Genomic DNA, 14,273 nt, shown 5'->3' with positions numbered 1-14,273 from the left:
GCATTTTTTGTTTAACTGGTTACCAAATTTTCTGAATTAAATCACTGTATAGAATATATTAATTTATATTCAAAACACAATTAAAATGTATATCGGTCTTTACATGGCATGACAATGTACCTGATTCATGTTATATCTACTTTATTGTTGGTAATGGTTTAGCATGGATCTCAAACTTGCCAGTCCTCAATCATATCAAATGCATATGCACTTCTTTTATAAAAGTTTATATGTATACATGGTAATAGAAAATCTCTTTGTGAATAAACACTATTCAATGATGAAAAACAAGCTTTCATTTATACCCCCAATACTGAACTAGCATGCCCATGTCATGGCGCGCACACACTGGTACTGTAACCAAATTCTGCAATAAGGTGATTTGACAAAAAAATAAAGTCACAAATTGCCAGGAATTGTGTTATATTTGGCAGTTAGCCTCACTGGGCTGATTAAGATTTATTGGTAGCAAAACACTACCTGAAAAGTGGATTGTTGGTTTTTATGAAGTACAGAAGTTAACACATTAGACAGAACCTTGATGGAAGACACAAATTTCAGAATCTATGTGAACCTTTACGTGGATGGATGTAAGTTTGTTGCAAAGCTCCATCAAACATCAACAAAATTAAGAAGCAAGTAGTCTCTATTAACACTTTTCTGTTTTCTAGTCCTTATTATAAAACCTAATAAAAAACCAAATTGCTTGGTAATTGTGCAATAATTGTACAAAAAAATCTTAGTCTAAAAAATAGGGTGCACTGTCATATTGTTCTAACATCACAATTCAAATATTTTGAAGAACAAGTTTTGTAATGAATTAATTAAAACTTTGTGTCTCCTTTGGTGCCACACAAATAAGAACAGTCTCAGTATGAGCAAAAATGAAAAGTATAAATATTGCCAAACAGTCTTCAGCTCTTAACTACATAAAAGATGTCTTTGAACTCTCAGAGACACACAGACACACACACACACACAAAACAGGGAGAATGCTCTCCCAAACTATAATATGTACAAGATAAGCATTAACTTCATTATCAGATGATGAGACTTTGGTCATCATGAACTAGGAATAAATTATTTATTACGTACTATTACAAATACAGATCTATACTCAAAAAGGTACTTTGACATGAAGTAAAAAAGAAGAAAGATAAAAAACGAGAGAGAGGGATGTAAAAGAAATGTAAAAGTTCAATGAAAATATAAAACTTGATCTAACTGACAACCGGAATGGGCAACAACAACCGAAAAACAAAGTGATGGAATAGAGCAGGTCTAAATTAAACAAGGAGGAGCATGCAATGCATTAAGAGTGCATGCATGACCACATGATGAGGGAACTTTAGCCATAATACAACCATGACTTATCAGTATTTCACCCATTCAAAGTCACTCCTGTTTCACTATGCAGGATGCAAGTTAGGCTCTGGTAGAAGAGGAACTGAATTTTCTCCCGCCTCCTTTTCCTTATGTCGGATAGCTGCAACATCATGCAGCTCTACATCATTGTACTTGATCCCAGCAGAACTGCTTGAATCTGAAAATTATGTGAACATAAGAAGTTGTTTCCCTGCACTTCAAAATAAGCACCCTACAAAACTCTGTTTAAAGTAATGAAATGATACTAACCTTTAAGAGTTGAGTCCAGTTGTTCTTGTGTGCTAACATGAATAAAATCTTCTAGTCCCACCCCATGCAGAACTGACAAAACTGCAGCTCTTGGTTTGTAAAATAGAATCCGCTGTTTACGTTTGTGGAAGTCATCAATAAGCGATGCTATGCCCTGAAAACATATTATAATAAACATAAATCATTTTGACATTTTTAAGTGTTGTACACGGTTGTACAAGACAAGACCAACAACTGCAATAGTACCTTTGCAGCAGTATAGTCAGCTCCCAAAATAAAGCGGCAGTCAACAACGACAGGCAACTGACTAGCTCCCTGTTTAATACCTGCACGACCAACACTAGCTCTAATGAAATCAACAGCAGGAAAGTAGAGGCTGTTACCAAGTGTAACCATAAGGTAAGATATTCCAGAGGCGGTCTAATGATGTGGGAGAGAAAAGAGAGGGATTAACTAATGAGCCTGACATATTTGTAAGGAGGCCAGTTGACTTTTAGTAAGTACTCACAGTATTTTGTTCAACATGAACGCTTGGTCTAGCTGATGGATACAATAGAAACACAATATTGATTGCCACTCCAACCAAAATACCATACTCAACTCCAATTGCTAGGCAAAGCACAAAAGTTGCTGCCATTGCCACCAAATCTTTGCCTGGAATCAGCCAAATAATCAAGTATAGGTAACAGAACAAAAAGTAATTTGCAAAACACAATTTTGAAATCTCTTACGACTGCTTCTCCACATGGGCTTGACAACTTCATATTCAATCATAAAGATGACTGCACAAATAATTACAGCTGCAAGTGATGCTTTTGGTATATAGTAGAAGTAAGGCGTCAGAAGGCTCAGAGCAAGTAAAATCAATGCACCTGAAAAACAGTTTTTAAAATACATTAGTGAAAGAAATTTTAAAATAAAAAGGAAAGCACAAATGTAACAGGTTTTGTTTTAAAGACTGACCGGTGTACACTCCACCCATTGGAGTACGGACACCACTTGCATGGTTGACAGCAGAACGTGAAAATGATCCCGTGACAGGCATTGAGGAAACAAATGAACCAGCAACATTGCACAAGCCAAGAGTTAACAGTTCTTGTGTAGCATCAATTGAGTCACCACTGGCTGCAAAATAAGAAAAAAAGACACAGTCAAAACTAACCACACTGGCAAACATAAATTTTCAAAACGTTTATTACCAACCAAATGCTTTTGCAATTGCAACATTTCCCAAAACTGCAATGACTGGCACAAGGACAATTGAAGATCCCAGTTCTGTGCACATGCCAGTGAAGTCAAATGTCTGATTTGAGAAACTGGTTTGGAATGGAGGAAGTTGCAGAGGAGGCAACCCCGATTGAAGTTTTCCTGTAGGTGTAAGAAAGATTGAAGATGGTGATTTCATGAAATAAACCTTAAAAGCATTTATTGCTCAGAAGTTGAACAGATAACATAGTAGGTAGGAAGGAAAAAAACGAACCTGTAAGTACAAACACTGATTCAGTCCCTTGCTCATGGAGAAGGTATGCTAGGAAGGAGCATGCAAGAACCATGAGTGCGTTTCTTGATGTTGATATAAGCCACAATGTTTTCATGATAATTTTTTGCTTTCTTGTTGGTTTGGACCCACCAATTTTAATGTCTTTTATTTTCTGTATGAAGAATGGTACCAAATTTAATAACAACGTGTTCTTTTCGTAATGAGTTCGAGAATAAAATGCTCTTTTACTTACTCGGAAGGAGAGAAGAATAATGATGCAACTTAGTCCCAGGACTAAATCCCAAATTCGAGTTTCCCCTGCATGTGAAAATACTTTGCGAACATTATCAGCAAATCCAGAGGAATCAAATTTCAGACCCATAAGACCCTTCAGTTGAGAGGTTCCTATGATAACAGATGTTGCTGATGTGAATCCAACGGTTACTGGGATAGAAATAAAATCAACCAAAACACCTGTTGAAAAGAAATAACAAATATGAAATAGATCACACATGCTGAGATTCAGAGCCTTCCTTATTGGAGTACTGAAATAAAAGAAAGTAAAATGGTAACTCACCTAGATGCAGAACACCCATGAGAAGCTGCACACAACCAGAAAGGAAGCATAGCAAAATGGCAAAGTCCGCATTACGACCTATTGTTTGCTGATAAGTCATAAGTGCCATTAGGGCAGTTGGTCCTATCGTAATGTCTTTGCAGCTGCCAAATATGGCATATATGAAGCAACCCACAAAAGCAGAATACAGACCATACTGAAACAAGTCATCAAATAAATATCAATTTTAAGCATTGTAATGTAATACATTTATTTTGTTAATGCCAAGATACCAATGAGTATCCTAATTAAAATTGATTTCTATTCAAAATAAATAAATACCTGGGGTTCCAATCCCGCTAATGTAGCATATGCCAAGGCCTGTGGCATGACAGTCAGGCCAACAGTCACACCAGCAATCAAATCACATACAAACTTGTCCCTGTTGTACTCAGGAAGCCATTCTGTGATGCGGACACGACGATTTAAGAACCGCTTTGTACTTCGCTTCCAATCTTTTTGTTTGGAAGGCATGGCTGAGCAGGTCACCAGTTCCTGCAAAGAAGAAGAGGCACCAATTAAAAATGATGATAGCTAATAGAGACTCAGCAGCTTCTTTCAAATTTTCCCTTTACATTCTAGTAGAGTGAATATGGGAGTAAATTCAGCAGTTTGAACTTAAAATAGACTACATTGCTATGGTCTAAACTATAAAGACTGTCAGCACTTCTGAATAGAAACACAGCAGCAACGTCAAAATACAGAATCAATCGTACAGTAGTCCCACCGCGTTAAGACTCCCGCACAAACCGCTATGTTTACATAGTATTCAAATCGTCTGCTTTGTTTACATGTGCACGTCGATGGCACAGCAGGCGGGCGGCTCGTTTGGAGGTTACCTCGGGCTCGGGGCTGTCGTCGCGGCCCGTCCTGGAGCAGGCAGGGGCCTGGGGGGTCGTTTGCGACATCCTGGCGGCGCGGCAGCGGCCGATAGCACGACATCAAGGCCCTGGGCTATGACACCCATTGACGCGGCGCGAAAGGACGCTCGCCGGCAGCAGAGGGAATGAAAGGGACGCTGGCCGCCATGTTTGCCGCCGCTGCTGCCGCCTCCGCGACGCGACGACGACGACGACAACCACCACACCACCACCACCACCACCACGACTCGTAGTCCTTCCGGTGTGGCGGGGCGTGTCGGCGTCGGCGTCTGCGCCGAGTAGGGCTTCATCTCCCCCCGCTACAAATGATCATGTCCGCGGTGCTTCGAGTGTCGAGGAACACCGAGCACGACACTCGAGCCGCAGGGCCGCCGCTTTAAAGGCAACAGCCCCTGCGAGGCAGGCCGCCGGCCCGGAACGCAAGAAGGCACCCGTGGAGAGACGGTGGTCTACCTTGCCTCTGCCCACAGGCGCAAGGTAGGCCACCGTAAACGCCGGAGTGTTGCGGCACGGGATGTTGGCCTACCTCGCAGGCGGGCGGCCGAACCTTCACGGCGGAACAGTGCAAACATTGGGATTTTCAAGAGCAACCTCCGCAACGGTGCGCTCGACAGCGCCCGAGGAGTAGGCAACCCATTTGACACATGTAGTGCCTGCGGGGTGGGGCGGCGGCGTCAGTAGGCGTCAGCTTGGCGTCAGCAAGCAGGGCGAGGAGGATGCGTGGCCGTGCGAGCCGAGTGGCCGAGGTTGAGGGCAGCTGGGCAGCTCGACGACAACAACACGCCTGTTGGACACACCTCCAGGCCTGCAGGCCAGGCAGGCCAGCCTCGCCTCCAGGTCTGTTGCAAGGCCGGCCAAACTCGTAAACCTACATCCCGAGCCGCCGCCCGCCGCCGTCAGGCCGTCACCACACTGTCCGGCCAGGCCGCCAGTCCCTGCCAGTCCCGGTGGACCGGCGCGGCCACTTCCGCGTCCTTCTCGAACGCACCCCGGTTGTTTTGGCGTCGCCAAGCGGTGACGCGGTGACGCGGTGACGCAGTGACGCGGGTGTCCGGCAGTGTCCTGGCGAAGCGCACCGCCTTGCGCACCGCGGCGTATCGGTGTCAAGGGCCCGCCCCGGCCGAAGCCCCGGCCGAAGCCCCGGCCTGTCCAGGGCACCTGGAACACCCGAAAAGCGGCCTGAGAGCGCCGGCCAGGAGCGCCGCGCACCTAGAGACCTCAACGCGCTCTCGCCAACTTTGGAGGTGTTCTTTGCACGGCACACCTGGCAAAACTTTGTAATTGAGTCATTGAGTGCACAACAAACCAAACACACACGACCGAGACAGCAGTCGCTCACATAGTGATAAGATCGATTTTCTCGCCAATTTCTTTATCAGACTCCTGTTAGTCGCATTTGCCATCATGCTTTTCGAGAACGGGGCAAAGTAATGACCAAAACACGCCCTCCAAGGAGGGGCGATGACGCCGTGCTTTGAAACTCCCAGAGAATCCCGTGAGCGGTCTTCCCCGGCACTGCAAGTATGTGCTGACGGACGCGGCTGCGGAGATAGGACACGTCCTAGGCTCCTACGGCAGGGACTGGGAGGGGGGAGAGGGGGGAGGGGTCCTCGAGGGCGCTGGAGTAGCTGTGATAAGGCTCGGCTGTAATTACACGTTGTTCCCACTTGCCCACTTTTGCTTGCCCCGGCATAGACTAGACTCGGCCAGGCGAGGCGCAACGCCGAGGTCAAGGAGAAGAGTGTTCTCCGCTTGTGGCGGCAGAGCGGCAGAGCGGTGGATGGGTGGGGTTACCCCCGAAGGGCCGGAGGGGAGGGGCTGTTGCCGTCGCTTCGGCTTTTACAAGCGCGGTGGTTCGAACCAGTACCTCCACCCCGCGCCTCGCCTCGCCTCGCCGAGCCGAGCCGCGCTCCGCCCCGCCCACGGAAGGCACCTTCATTAGGGAATACGCGGCGCGCGGCGTCGTCGCGGTGGCGCCACGAAGAACGGCCCGATGAAGCTATAGTTAGGACGCCCCGCCCCGCCCCGCCCCGACGTCACGAGGACAATGCGCGCACGTGACTGCTCCGCTGGAATAAGTCAACTCGACACTCGACACGGCGAGGCTGTACAAAAATGGGTTCCGCAAAAAATGGTCGCAAAAAATGGTCGCAGAAAAGGCGACAAATCAACTCGACAGTCCGTGGGCATGCGGGGCTCTGGTTCGGCCGACCAGTGTGCCTCCTCTGCTCCGCGTCCGACGCGTCGGCGGGTCGGGTCCACCTCGAGGCCGCCCACGCCCTGACTGACCTATGCAGAGATAGTGAAAGTAGTAAACTCGGATTCGCTCCGGACGTCCGCGGCTCAGCCTAGAGTGTCCCCCCGCCCAAGGGGACGGGATGCAGCCTAGCCGCCGCGCTGCAACGCGCTATTTTTACAAAGTACCAAAGTCGCCCTCCTGTCGGACGCTCCCCCCTCCCCTGCCCCCGGTCGGCGGCGCACGCGGCAGCACGGCGCGGATAGAGAGCTCTAATTGGTGGGCAGTCCTGCCCCGAGCCCTCGGCAAGCACCAAGCCTCATCTTCCGAACCGAAAACAAAAACGCCACCAAATAACGACAAAAACACCACCAAATAACGACAAAAAAACCCGAAAAGTGGGGAAAACGCGGTGAAAATTTTCACCGCCTCGGCTGCCATGCCTCGTGCACGATGTGCGGGCTAGGGTTCGAGTTCGCGAGTTCGCGCCCCCGGTGCCGTGGTTATCGCGCCAATAAAAAAGTGCGAGTCTTTTTCATGTTTATGCTTCATTTTTGTGATTCGCTGCGCAGGAATACTGAGGAAGGAGGAAAAGGGGGAGGGGGAGGGGGATGGCACGAGACGATTATGAGTCAAGGCTCGCTCGGGCGGACGCCCCAGACCCCCTATCGCACCGGCTGCGCCATGGAGCGCCGGACCCATCGGCCCGGCTCGATATATTGGTTTCCAGTTCGTCAACGACACCACCGGCTTTTTCGACACAATGTAGGGAAAAAACTGCGGGCCGAATAGAAAGTTAGTCGTAAAAAAAATATACTACACTCCTAAAGAACAACTAAAGTGGACTCTTATGGCTGAGCCAGTCCCTAGAAAAAGAGTTGTAGCTCGTTCGGAGTCTGGGGCTGAGGAAATATGCAAATTGCTCTGATGCAAATATACGTCTTTCCTGTCAACAAACTTTCCTCCCTTGACATGTTGTTTTCAGAACTTAGTGATGGAGTTTGTTGCGACGCCATAGACACCATATCTTTCTCCTGGTTCTGCACCACCGAAATAAGCGGCAAAGGCGAGGCAAAGGCCCCCGCCCCGCCCCGCCCCACCCCACCCCGCCACGCCGCGCGCTCCACACCGCGTGCCTTGATGATGGCGCGGAACCGGTTCTGACCTTGGTTCCGTAATCCGGTTTCGATAACGTCATTTTTATTCTCGTCTCGGCCGATTCCAACCCGGCTTATCCGCGCAGTCCCGGCCCGGCCCGGCCCGACCCGGTCAGCCCCCCCAGTGTGTCATCGCTCTCGACCGTTTTTGGCCATGTCCTTCTCCCGGCGGGGGGGGGGGGGGTGGATGCATGCTGGGGGACGGGGAGGAGGGAGGAACCGGTCGCCCACAGTTCCTGGAAAACGGACCGCAGAGGGGGGGGACACAGCATCCTTTGTAGGGCGTCGTGGAAAGGCGCGAGAGAGATGACTTACTGGGTTCGACGCCACTGGGGCAGGGAGGCAGGGGCACACTCCGACTGCATGTCTTGCCGTCCGCGCCGATTCGCCAGACCGCCGGGCCGCCGGGCTGGGACACTCCGACTCAAAAGAAGCGGCGGCCGGGACTGTACGCAGTACACTGTCCCCGGCGGCGGCCCGGCGGCAGGCATAAAGTGTGTGGCACTGGCACTTTCGGCGAGAGCGCTGCGCAGTGCGGCGCGGAGTGCGCGCTATGCGATATACGGCCCGAGCACACAGCGTGCGGGCCGAACGCGAGCCCGGGACCGAAGCGAACCGAATCGGCGACGCCTTCGCGCGCCTTCGCGGAAACGCGAAACACGGCCTGCCCGCGCTGCCCGCCTGCAGGCTGATTCCGAGAGCCCTTTCCGTCGCTGTCTCTCTCGCACCGAGACGGCACGCCTCGCGAGTGCGACAGAGACGGCGCGACTCTTCGAATCACTGCCGCTCGCCTTCTCGCCGTTTTTGCACCCGTGGGTCCGATCCGAGCGAGCGACTCGGGCACTGGCACGCCCCGCCCCGCCCCGCCCCGCCCCGCTCCGACGAGCCGCGACCGGATAATCGACACGAAAACCCGCGAGTGTGGTGACGTGGCGGTTCCACCCGGTTCTACCCGGTTGCTTTGGCACCGTCGGGCACGCCGACAACAACACGCCGGCGGCGGAGCGAATCAGCGAATCCGATAATCGACTCGAATCCCGAGTGCTGTACTTCCCGCACTCGGTTCTACCCGGTTGCTCGGCTCCAAGGACGGGCAAGCCGACGGCGACACGCTGGCGGCGGTGTTGCGCGCAGCAGACGCCCAGCCCGCCGACAGCGACGGCGCAGCGCGCGGTGCGGCCGGCAGATTGATGCTGATTGGGTCGTTCAAACTTGGGCGCGTTTTGCCCGCCTGCCTGCCTGCTCCCGGCCGATGTGATGTGCGGCTTGCTCATCGAAGGAGCTGCACTGCCACGCCACGCCGCCACAAACAGCGGACGCGGCGGACGCGCTGCACTTCCTACACCGCCAAGCGCGGCCAAGCGCCGCCAAGGCAGGGCTGGTCGTAAAACAAAGAAACGCCGCGTCGCGCCGCGTCGTCTGCTAGACAGATTTGAATGCAGAAAGGCGCGGTCCGCCGAGGCGGCCGAGGCCGTGGCCTTCCCCTTATTTTATGTTGGCATTACGGCGAGATGGGGCGACGCGTAGCGCCCCGGGCAACAACACCTGCATACCCCCCTCCCCGATTCGATCGATACCTGCCGCCCGATTCATAGTGATGCTGGCGGATGCTGGCACGCTGGACCGCACAGGGGCGGATCCAGAAGCGGCCGGAGGGAGGCGGAAAGTAGCGCTTTTGGCCCACTTGTCCGACACTGTGCTTGCCTGGAGCGGATCATCTCCAGTGTGCTTGCGTGCGCTCGTTTGCACACGCACACCGCCCATCTCTCTGTGGCCGGCGTTGGCCGGGTCGTCGCCGCTTCCGCTCAGGGGGACACACCTCTGCTTGTTCCCACACCGTTAGGACGCGGAGAGGCGTGTGTGTCAGGCCAGCCGACGGCCGGCCCCGCCCCGCCGGCCTGCCTACCGCCGTGCAGGTAGGCACGACGGGGGCACGGCAGCGCGGCGGGATTGCCTATCCTGGCACCATCACCATTACCACTAAGGGCTGGACCACAACTGATCGTGATCGTATGCCATTTCGGGCCCGACACATGCCCGCCTGCACTGCAAAACGAGACATGACCACGGCCGCCGTGTCCCCTTGTTCCCGTGCACGAGTCCGGCCGGGTCACTGGTCACCGGCTATGCAAATCCAGCGCGGCCGCCGCCAAGGCCACCAAGGCCGCGATCCGCGATGCAAGGCTGCGCCGCTGCAGAGGCCAGTGCACCGGCTGGACGGGCTGGACGGGCTGGACGCGCCGCCCCGGGCAGGTCGCCCCTTTGTCGTGCGCGGCCGGCGCGGAGGGGAGGGGAAGGGCCCGATGGGTCATCGGCCACTTGGTATCGGGGACGATGACTGCCGGCTCGCTTAATTCGCGGCACTTACCGCGACCCACAAAGGTCCGCTAAACGAATAAAGCCTCTTGATGCGTCTCGTGCATCCGAGACGCGGCGGCGGCGAGGCGGGGGCCGCGGCAGGGCGAGCCGATCAAGCAACCGAATCGGAATTCACAGCGGACGCCGGAACGAACGTCGTGCAACTCGCAGCGAGACGACCGCAGGCCGGACTCCGGAGCGGCGGCGGCAACGGCTCGCCCTGGACGCGGAGCACCGCGGCGCTGCAGTGCAAGCTCAAGGCCGCATTCAAGGAAGAGCAAGGAAGAGACGCAACAACGTGAAGAAACGAGCCGAACCGAGCGCGCCGCCAGCCAGGCTGGCAGCCAGCCTGCCTGCCTGGCTGTGCCGCGTGCCAGGCGCCCCGCTGCAGCGAACGTCGCAGTCGCAGCCGAAACGCCGAAGGGGCGGACCCGCATCCCATCCCACGGATAGACTCGCGCCAGACACGAATGCTTGACAAACACCGTTCCCCGTTTCATTTTCCCAATCCGTGCCACGCGAACGGCGACGCTTTCAAGCTGCTCTCTCTCTCTTTCCAAAACAAAATGACTCGGAAATCGGATTCAAAATCTAATTCGCGCCATGCGTCACGTTGGAAACGCTCGCCGTCGTGCCCGAGGTACAGACATGGGAAAGGACGCGGAAAATGGTTCTGGCCGAGCACACGTGTCGTGTCGGAAAACGGAAATGAACTCCCCCACGGCTGGCATTATGCAGACAAGGGTTCTCACGACGCAGCGGCCTGGGGGTCAGTGCGACGGCCAGCCGGGCAGCAGGCCAGCCAGCGAAACGGGAGCGCCGGCGGGGATTCGAACCCGAGCCTGGCCGGCGCCGCGCGCCAGGGAAGTCCCCGCCAGGCCGCTGTCCGTCGACAGCGGCGGCCAGGACGCACGGCGCGCTCTCTCTTACAAGCCATGGGACAAAGTCAAGGTGCGACAATATCGACATTCGTGCAACACAGGTCATTCGTGCACGGCTGCTGGGCAAGGGCTACCTCACTCACAATCCGCAAACGCATGGGGAAAGACTTTAGGCAAATCACACAAATTGGTATTCAAAATCCCGGAAGCAGACAAACAGAGTAACCCACAAAGGAAATCCGTCAAAGTGCGAAACTTAGGGAACTTCCCCGTGGCGGACACCTTGTCGAGGAGGAGCCGTACTTGGTGCGCCATGCAGACCGTCACCATCAACAACAGGTTGGCTCACTCACCTCGTGCGGTTGAATGCGCTGCGACACTCGAAGGGTTGCCTGGGATGGGCCGCTGTAAGGCTCGCCGGCGCCGTCCTCGTCTTCGTCGTCGTGGTGCTCGACGGCGTCCGCGGCGCACGCGACTCGGAGCCACGCCAAGGAGGGACAACGACGCGCTCTCGACTCCGGTTTCACACCGACTCGCGTCCCGCGTCCCGGCGGCCCGGCCTGAGTCGGCGGCAAGGCGGCAAGGCGGCGGCAACCGGCCGGCGACGCAGGCGACGCCGCCCCCTTCCACCAGCGCCCCCCTCGCCCAACGGCCCAACGGGGCGCCCGGGGCCGGGGCCCTGGGCCCTCGGCTGCACGACTGCACGGTCTGCCTGCACGCAGAAGAGAGGGGTCAGTGGTTTGTTGTCTTCGCGCGCGGGCCGCGGGGAGGGGAGGGGGGGACCCGGCCGCCGGGCGAGGTCACCGACGGCCTGACGGCGGGGTGCCGACAGGGTGCTGGCTGGCCGGATGGCCCACTGGACAGCCTCTCGCTCCATTTGGTGCGGCCACGGTCACCGGCGTCGTCCTGCAGGACCTGCACTGCATGGCGCAGCACGCAGTTCAGAAGACGTGGAAATAGATAAGGGGCGATGGCGCCGGTTGCAACCTCCTCGTCGAGCTGATGCGCCAGTTCCGTCGCGCTGCCCGCGGTGTCGCAGTTACACTACTCGCGGTGACGCAGTCGCGTTGCCGGAAGGGACGGCCGGGGGACGGCCGAGGGCCACGCCGTGCCGTGCCGTGCCGCGCAGGGCGCAGGGCGGCGCAGGGCGGCGCAGGGCCCTGCAGGCGCCCACCGGAAGGGCCGCTGGACCGGAAGCCAGGAGTCTTGCTGTTTCCGCGGCGGGGCGGAGCGTCTCTTGATACGGCCGTATGGTTCCTCGGCGCCACGGCGCAGACGCGGTGCGGCGGACCGTGGCCACGCCGGCCAAGGTGGAGCGCGCCAAAAGAGCGAAACAGGCCAAAAGGACAAATAGCGCTAGAAGGCCGAGTGTGAAGGAAAATCAAATAGCATCATGATAAAGAAAATTTCAGCGAAAGAGGGCACCCCGGCGAACCGGCCCTCTTCCCCGCTGGCTTGGTGAGCCAGTGGTTGCCCCATCTCATCACAGGAGCAACCTCAGAGTTAAACCGCAGTGGCCCCGTCATTGGTCACGTCATCTGTGATGTGGAGGAGTCCTCTCATAGTAGGCCAGGCTGCCACCTTTCCCAGTAGTCGGGTTTCGTTCCCGGCCCCCTTCCCACTCAGGGGCCATGTAGTCAGGAGTCTGCGTCACCCTGCCCAGCAGCGGAATCACTGGGCTATGAAGGCAGCCGATTTTGTATACTTGAACCGCCTTTGTGCGAATGCAAGCTTGAGAAAAACATTCGCCACCGGTCGGGTGTCGAACCCCGAACCCTGCTGGTGGGACTCGCCGATGCTCCGCTCTCGGCCGCCACGGCTCATGGCTATCGGCCGGTGAAACGGAGTGCTTGAAGCCACAGGTTTGAACCACAAATGGTTCAGCCAGTAAAAATGTGTGAGTGCTGGGATTCGATCCCCCAATCCGAGTAACGAGCACACACGTCTCTCCACACTCGGCCACCATAGACCGTTCCGTAGTTCGGGCGGGGCAGCGGATTCAAGCCGCAGAGAGGTAGCCAGTCAAAATATGAAAAGCTGTGTGAGCATTCGATCGCGCAACCCGAGGGTCGTGTTCCGATGCCTCCTCTTGGCCACCACAGAAAGCATGGCGAAGTAGTTGGAAAGCGGAGCATAAATCAAGTGGCCGAGTTGAACCGCACTGGAAAAGCCATAGACAAATTAATACTCGGTGTTACGGGGAATCGATCGCCCGATCAGGGCGACGGGTGACGGTTCTACAATCTAGGCCGCTGGGTTCTATGGGGAAAATGTAAAGAAGTGGTGGGAGTCGATCGCCGGACTCGAACTGCTCCGATCAAGTCAAAGCCCGTCGGCGTCCGCGTCGAATGGGTTGCCTACCCTCACGGCGGTCGCTCTGCCCGGCGCGGCGGCGGCCGAGCGCCGAGACGCTGCGCTACAGGTTGTCGCGGCGGGTCGCGGGTCTCGGCGCGCTGGTCGCGGCGTCGCTGCGAGGCGAAGCGCCCCCTGGCGGTGCGGGGCGTTACCACCACTCCGGCGCATCGATCGACAAGTGACTGTCGCGGCGGAGAGGGGCGGCTCGGCGGCTCCGGGGGGCCGTGGTCGCGGCTCCGGCGGCGGGGTGGTCCGGGCTGGCCGCGGGCCTGGGGTGGCGGGGCTGGGGGCCGCGGTGGTGTGGGGGTGGCGGGGGCTGGCCGGGCTGGTATAGATTTTCCCTCCGGCCCGCCCGCCTGCTCCGCCCGTTGGCTGGAGTTCGGCGGCGGCAGTGGCAGCGGTGGCAGTGGCAGCGGCGGCCAGCTCTCGCGATTGCAGCCCCAGAGGCCCCGCCACGCGCCGCGCCCCGCCAGCCGCCACCCCTCGCTGTACGGCACCGCACCACGGCACCGCACCACGGCACGCCCCACGCCCCGCCGCCTCGGCTCAGCCGGTGCTGGTGCGACGGCGGAGTGAGGCCAGGCAGCCGCGCAGCGCGCAGGGCACCAGGACCCAGGCTCGCTCGTCGCGACTCCGCGTCGCGGCGCCACCACGCAGCACGCCAGCGGGGTGCC

General features: G+C 55.9%; 1 protein-coding gene across 5 annotated transcripts; it reads right to left on the bottom strand.

The window, feature by feature from the left end:
* Window positions 1–52: 52 nt before the first annotated feature.
* On the bottom strand, window positions 53–11,803 carry LOC117649082 (sodium-independent sulfate anion transporter-like). Of its 5 annotated transcripts, none has more exons than XM_034391498.1 (12): window positions 11,598–11,803; window positions 4,014–4,226; window positions 3,693–3,888; window positions 3,369–3,589; window positions 3,116–3,287; window positions 2,839–3,003; window positions 2,599–2,760; window positions 2,367–2,507; window positions 2,144–2,289; window positions 1,882–2,055; window positions 1,636–1,789; window positions 53–1,543 (listed from the first exon to the last, which is right to left on the bottom strand). In XM_034391498.1, exons 2-12 carry the CDS (start codon window positions 4,203–4,205, stop codon window positions 1,410–1,412), a joined length of 1,857 nt encoding a protein of 618 aa, XP_034247389.1. In that variant the 5' UTR covers window positions 4,206–4,226; window positions 11,598–11,803; the 3' UTR covers window positions 53–1,409. The 5 variants fall into 5 exon arrangements, with proteins under 5 accessions (XP_034247389.1, XP_034247390.1, XP_034247392.1 ...); XM_034391499.1 differs by lacking the exon at window positions 11,598–11,803 and adding an exon at window positions 8,321–8,470; XM_034391501.1 differs by lacking the exon at window positions 11,598–11,803 and adding an exon at window positions 5,601–5,643.
* Window positions 11,804–14,273: the final 2,470 nt, after the last annotated feature.

The sequence above is a fragment of the Thrips palmi genome, unplaced genomic scaffold (assembly GCF_012932325.1).
Source record: "Thrips palmi isolate BJ-2018 unplaced genomic scaffold, TpBJ-2018v1 HiC_scaffold_4, whole genome shotgun sequence".
Lineage (NCBI taxonomy): Eukaryota > Metazoa > Arthropoda > Insecta > Thysanoptera > Thripidae > Thrips > Thrips palmi.
This window is presented reverse-complemented; position numbering and strand designations above follow the sequence as displayed.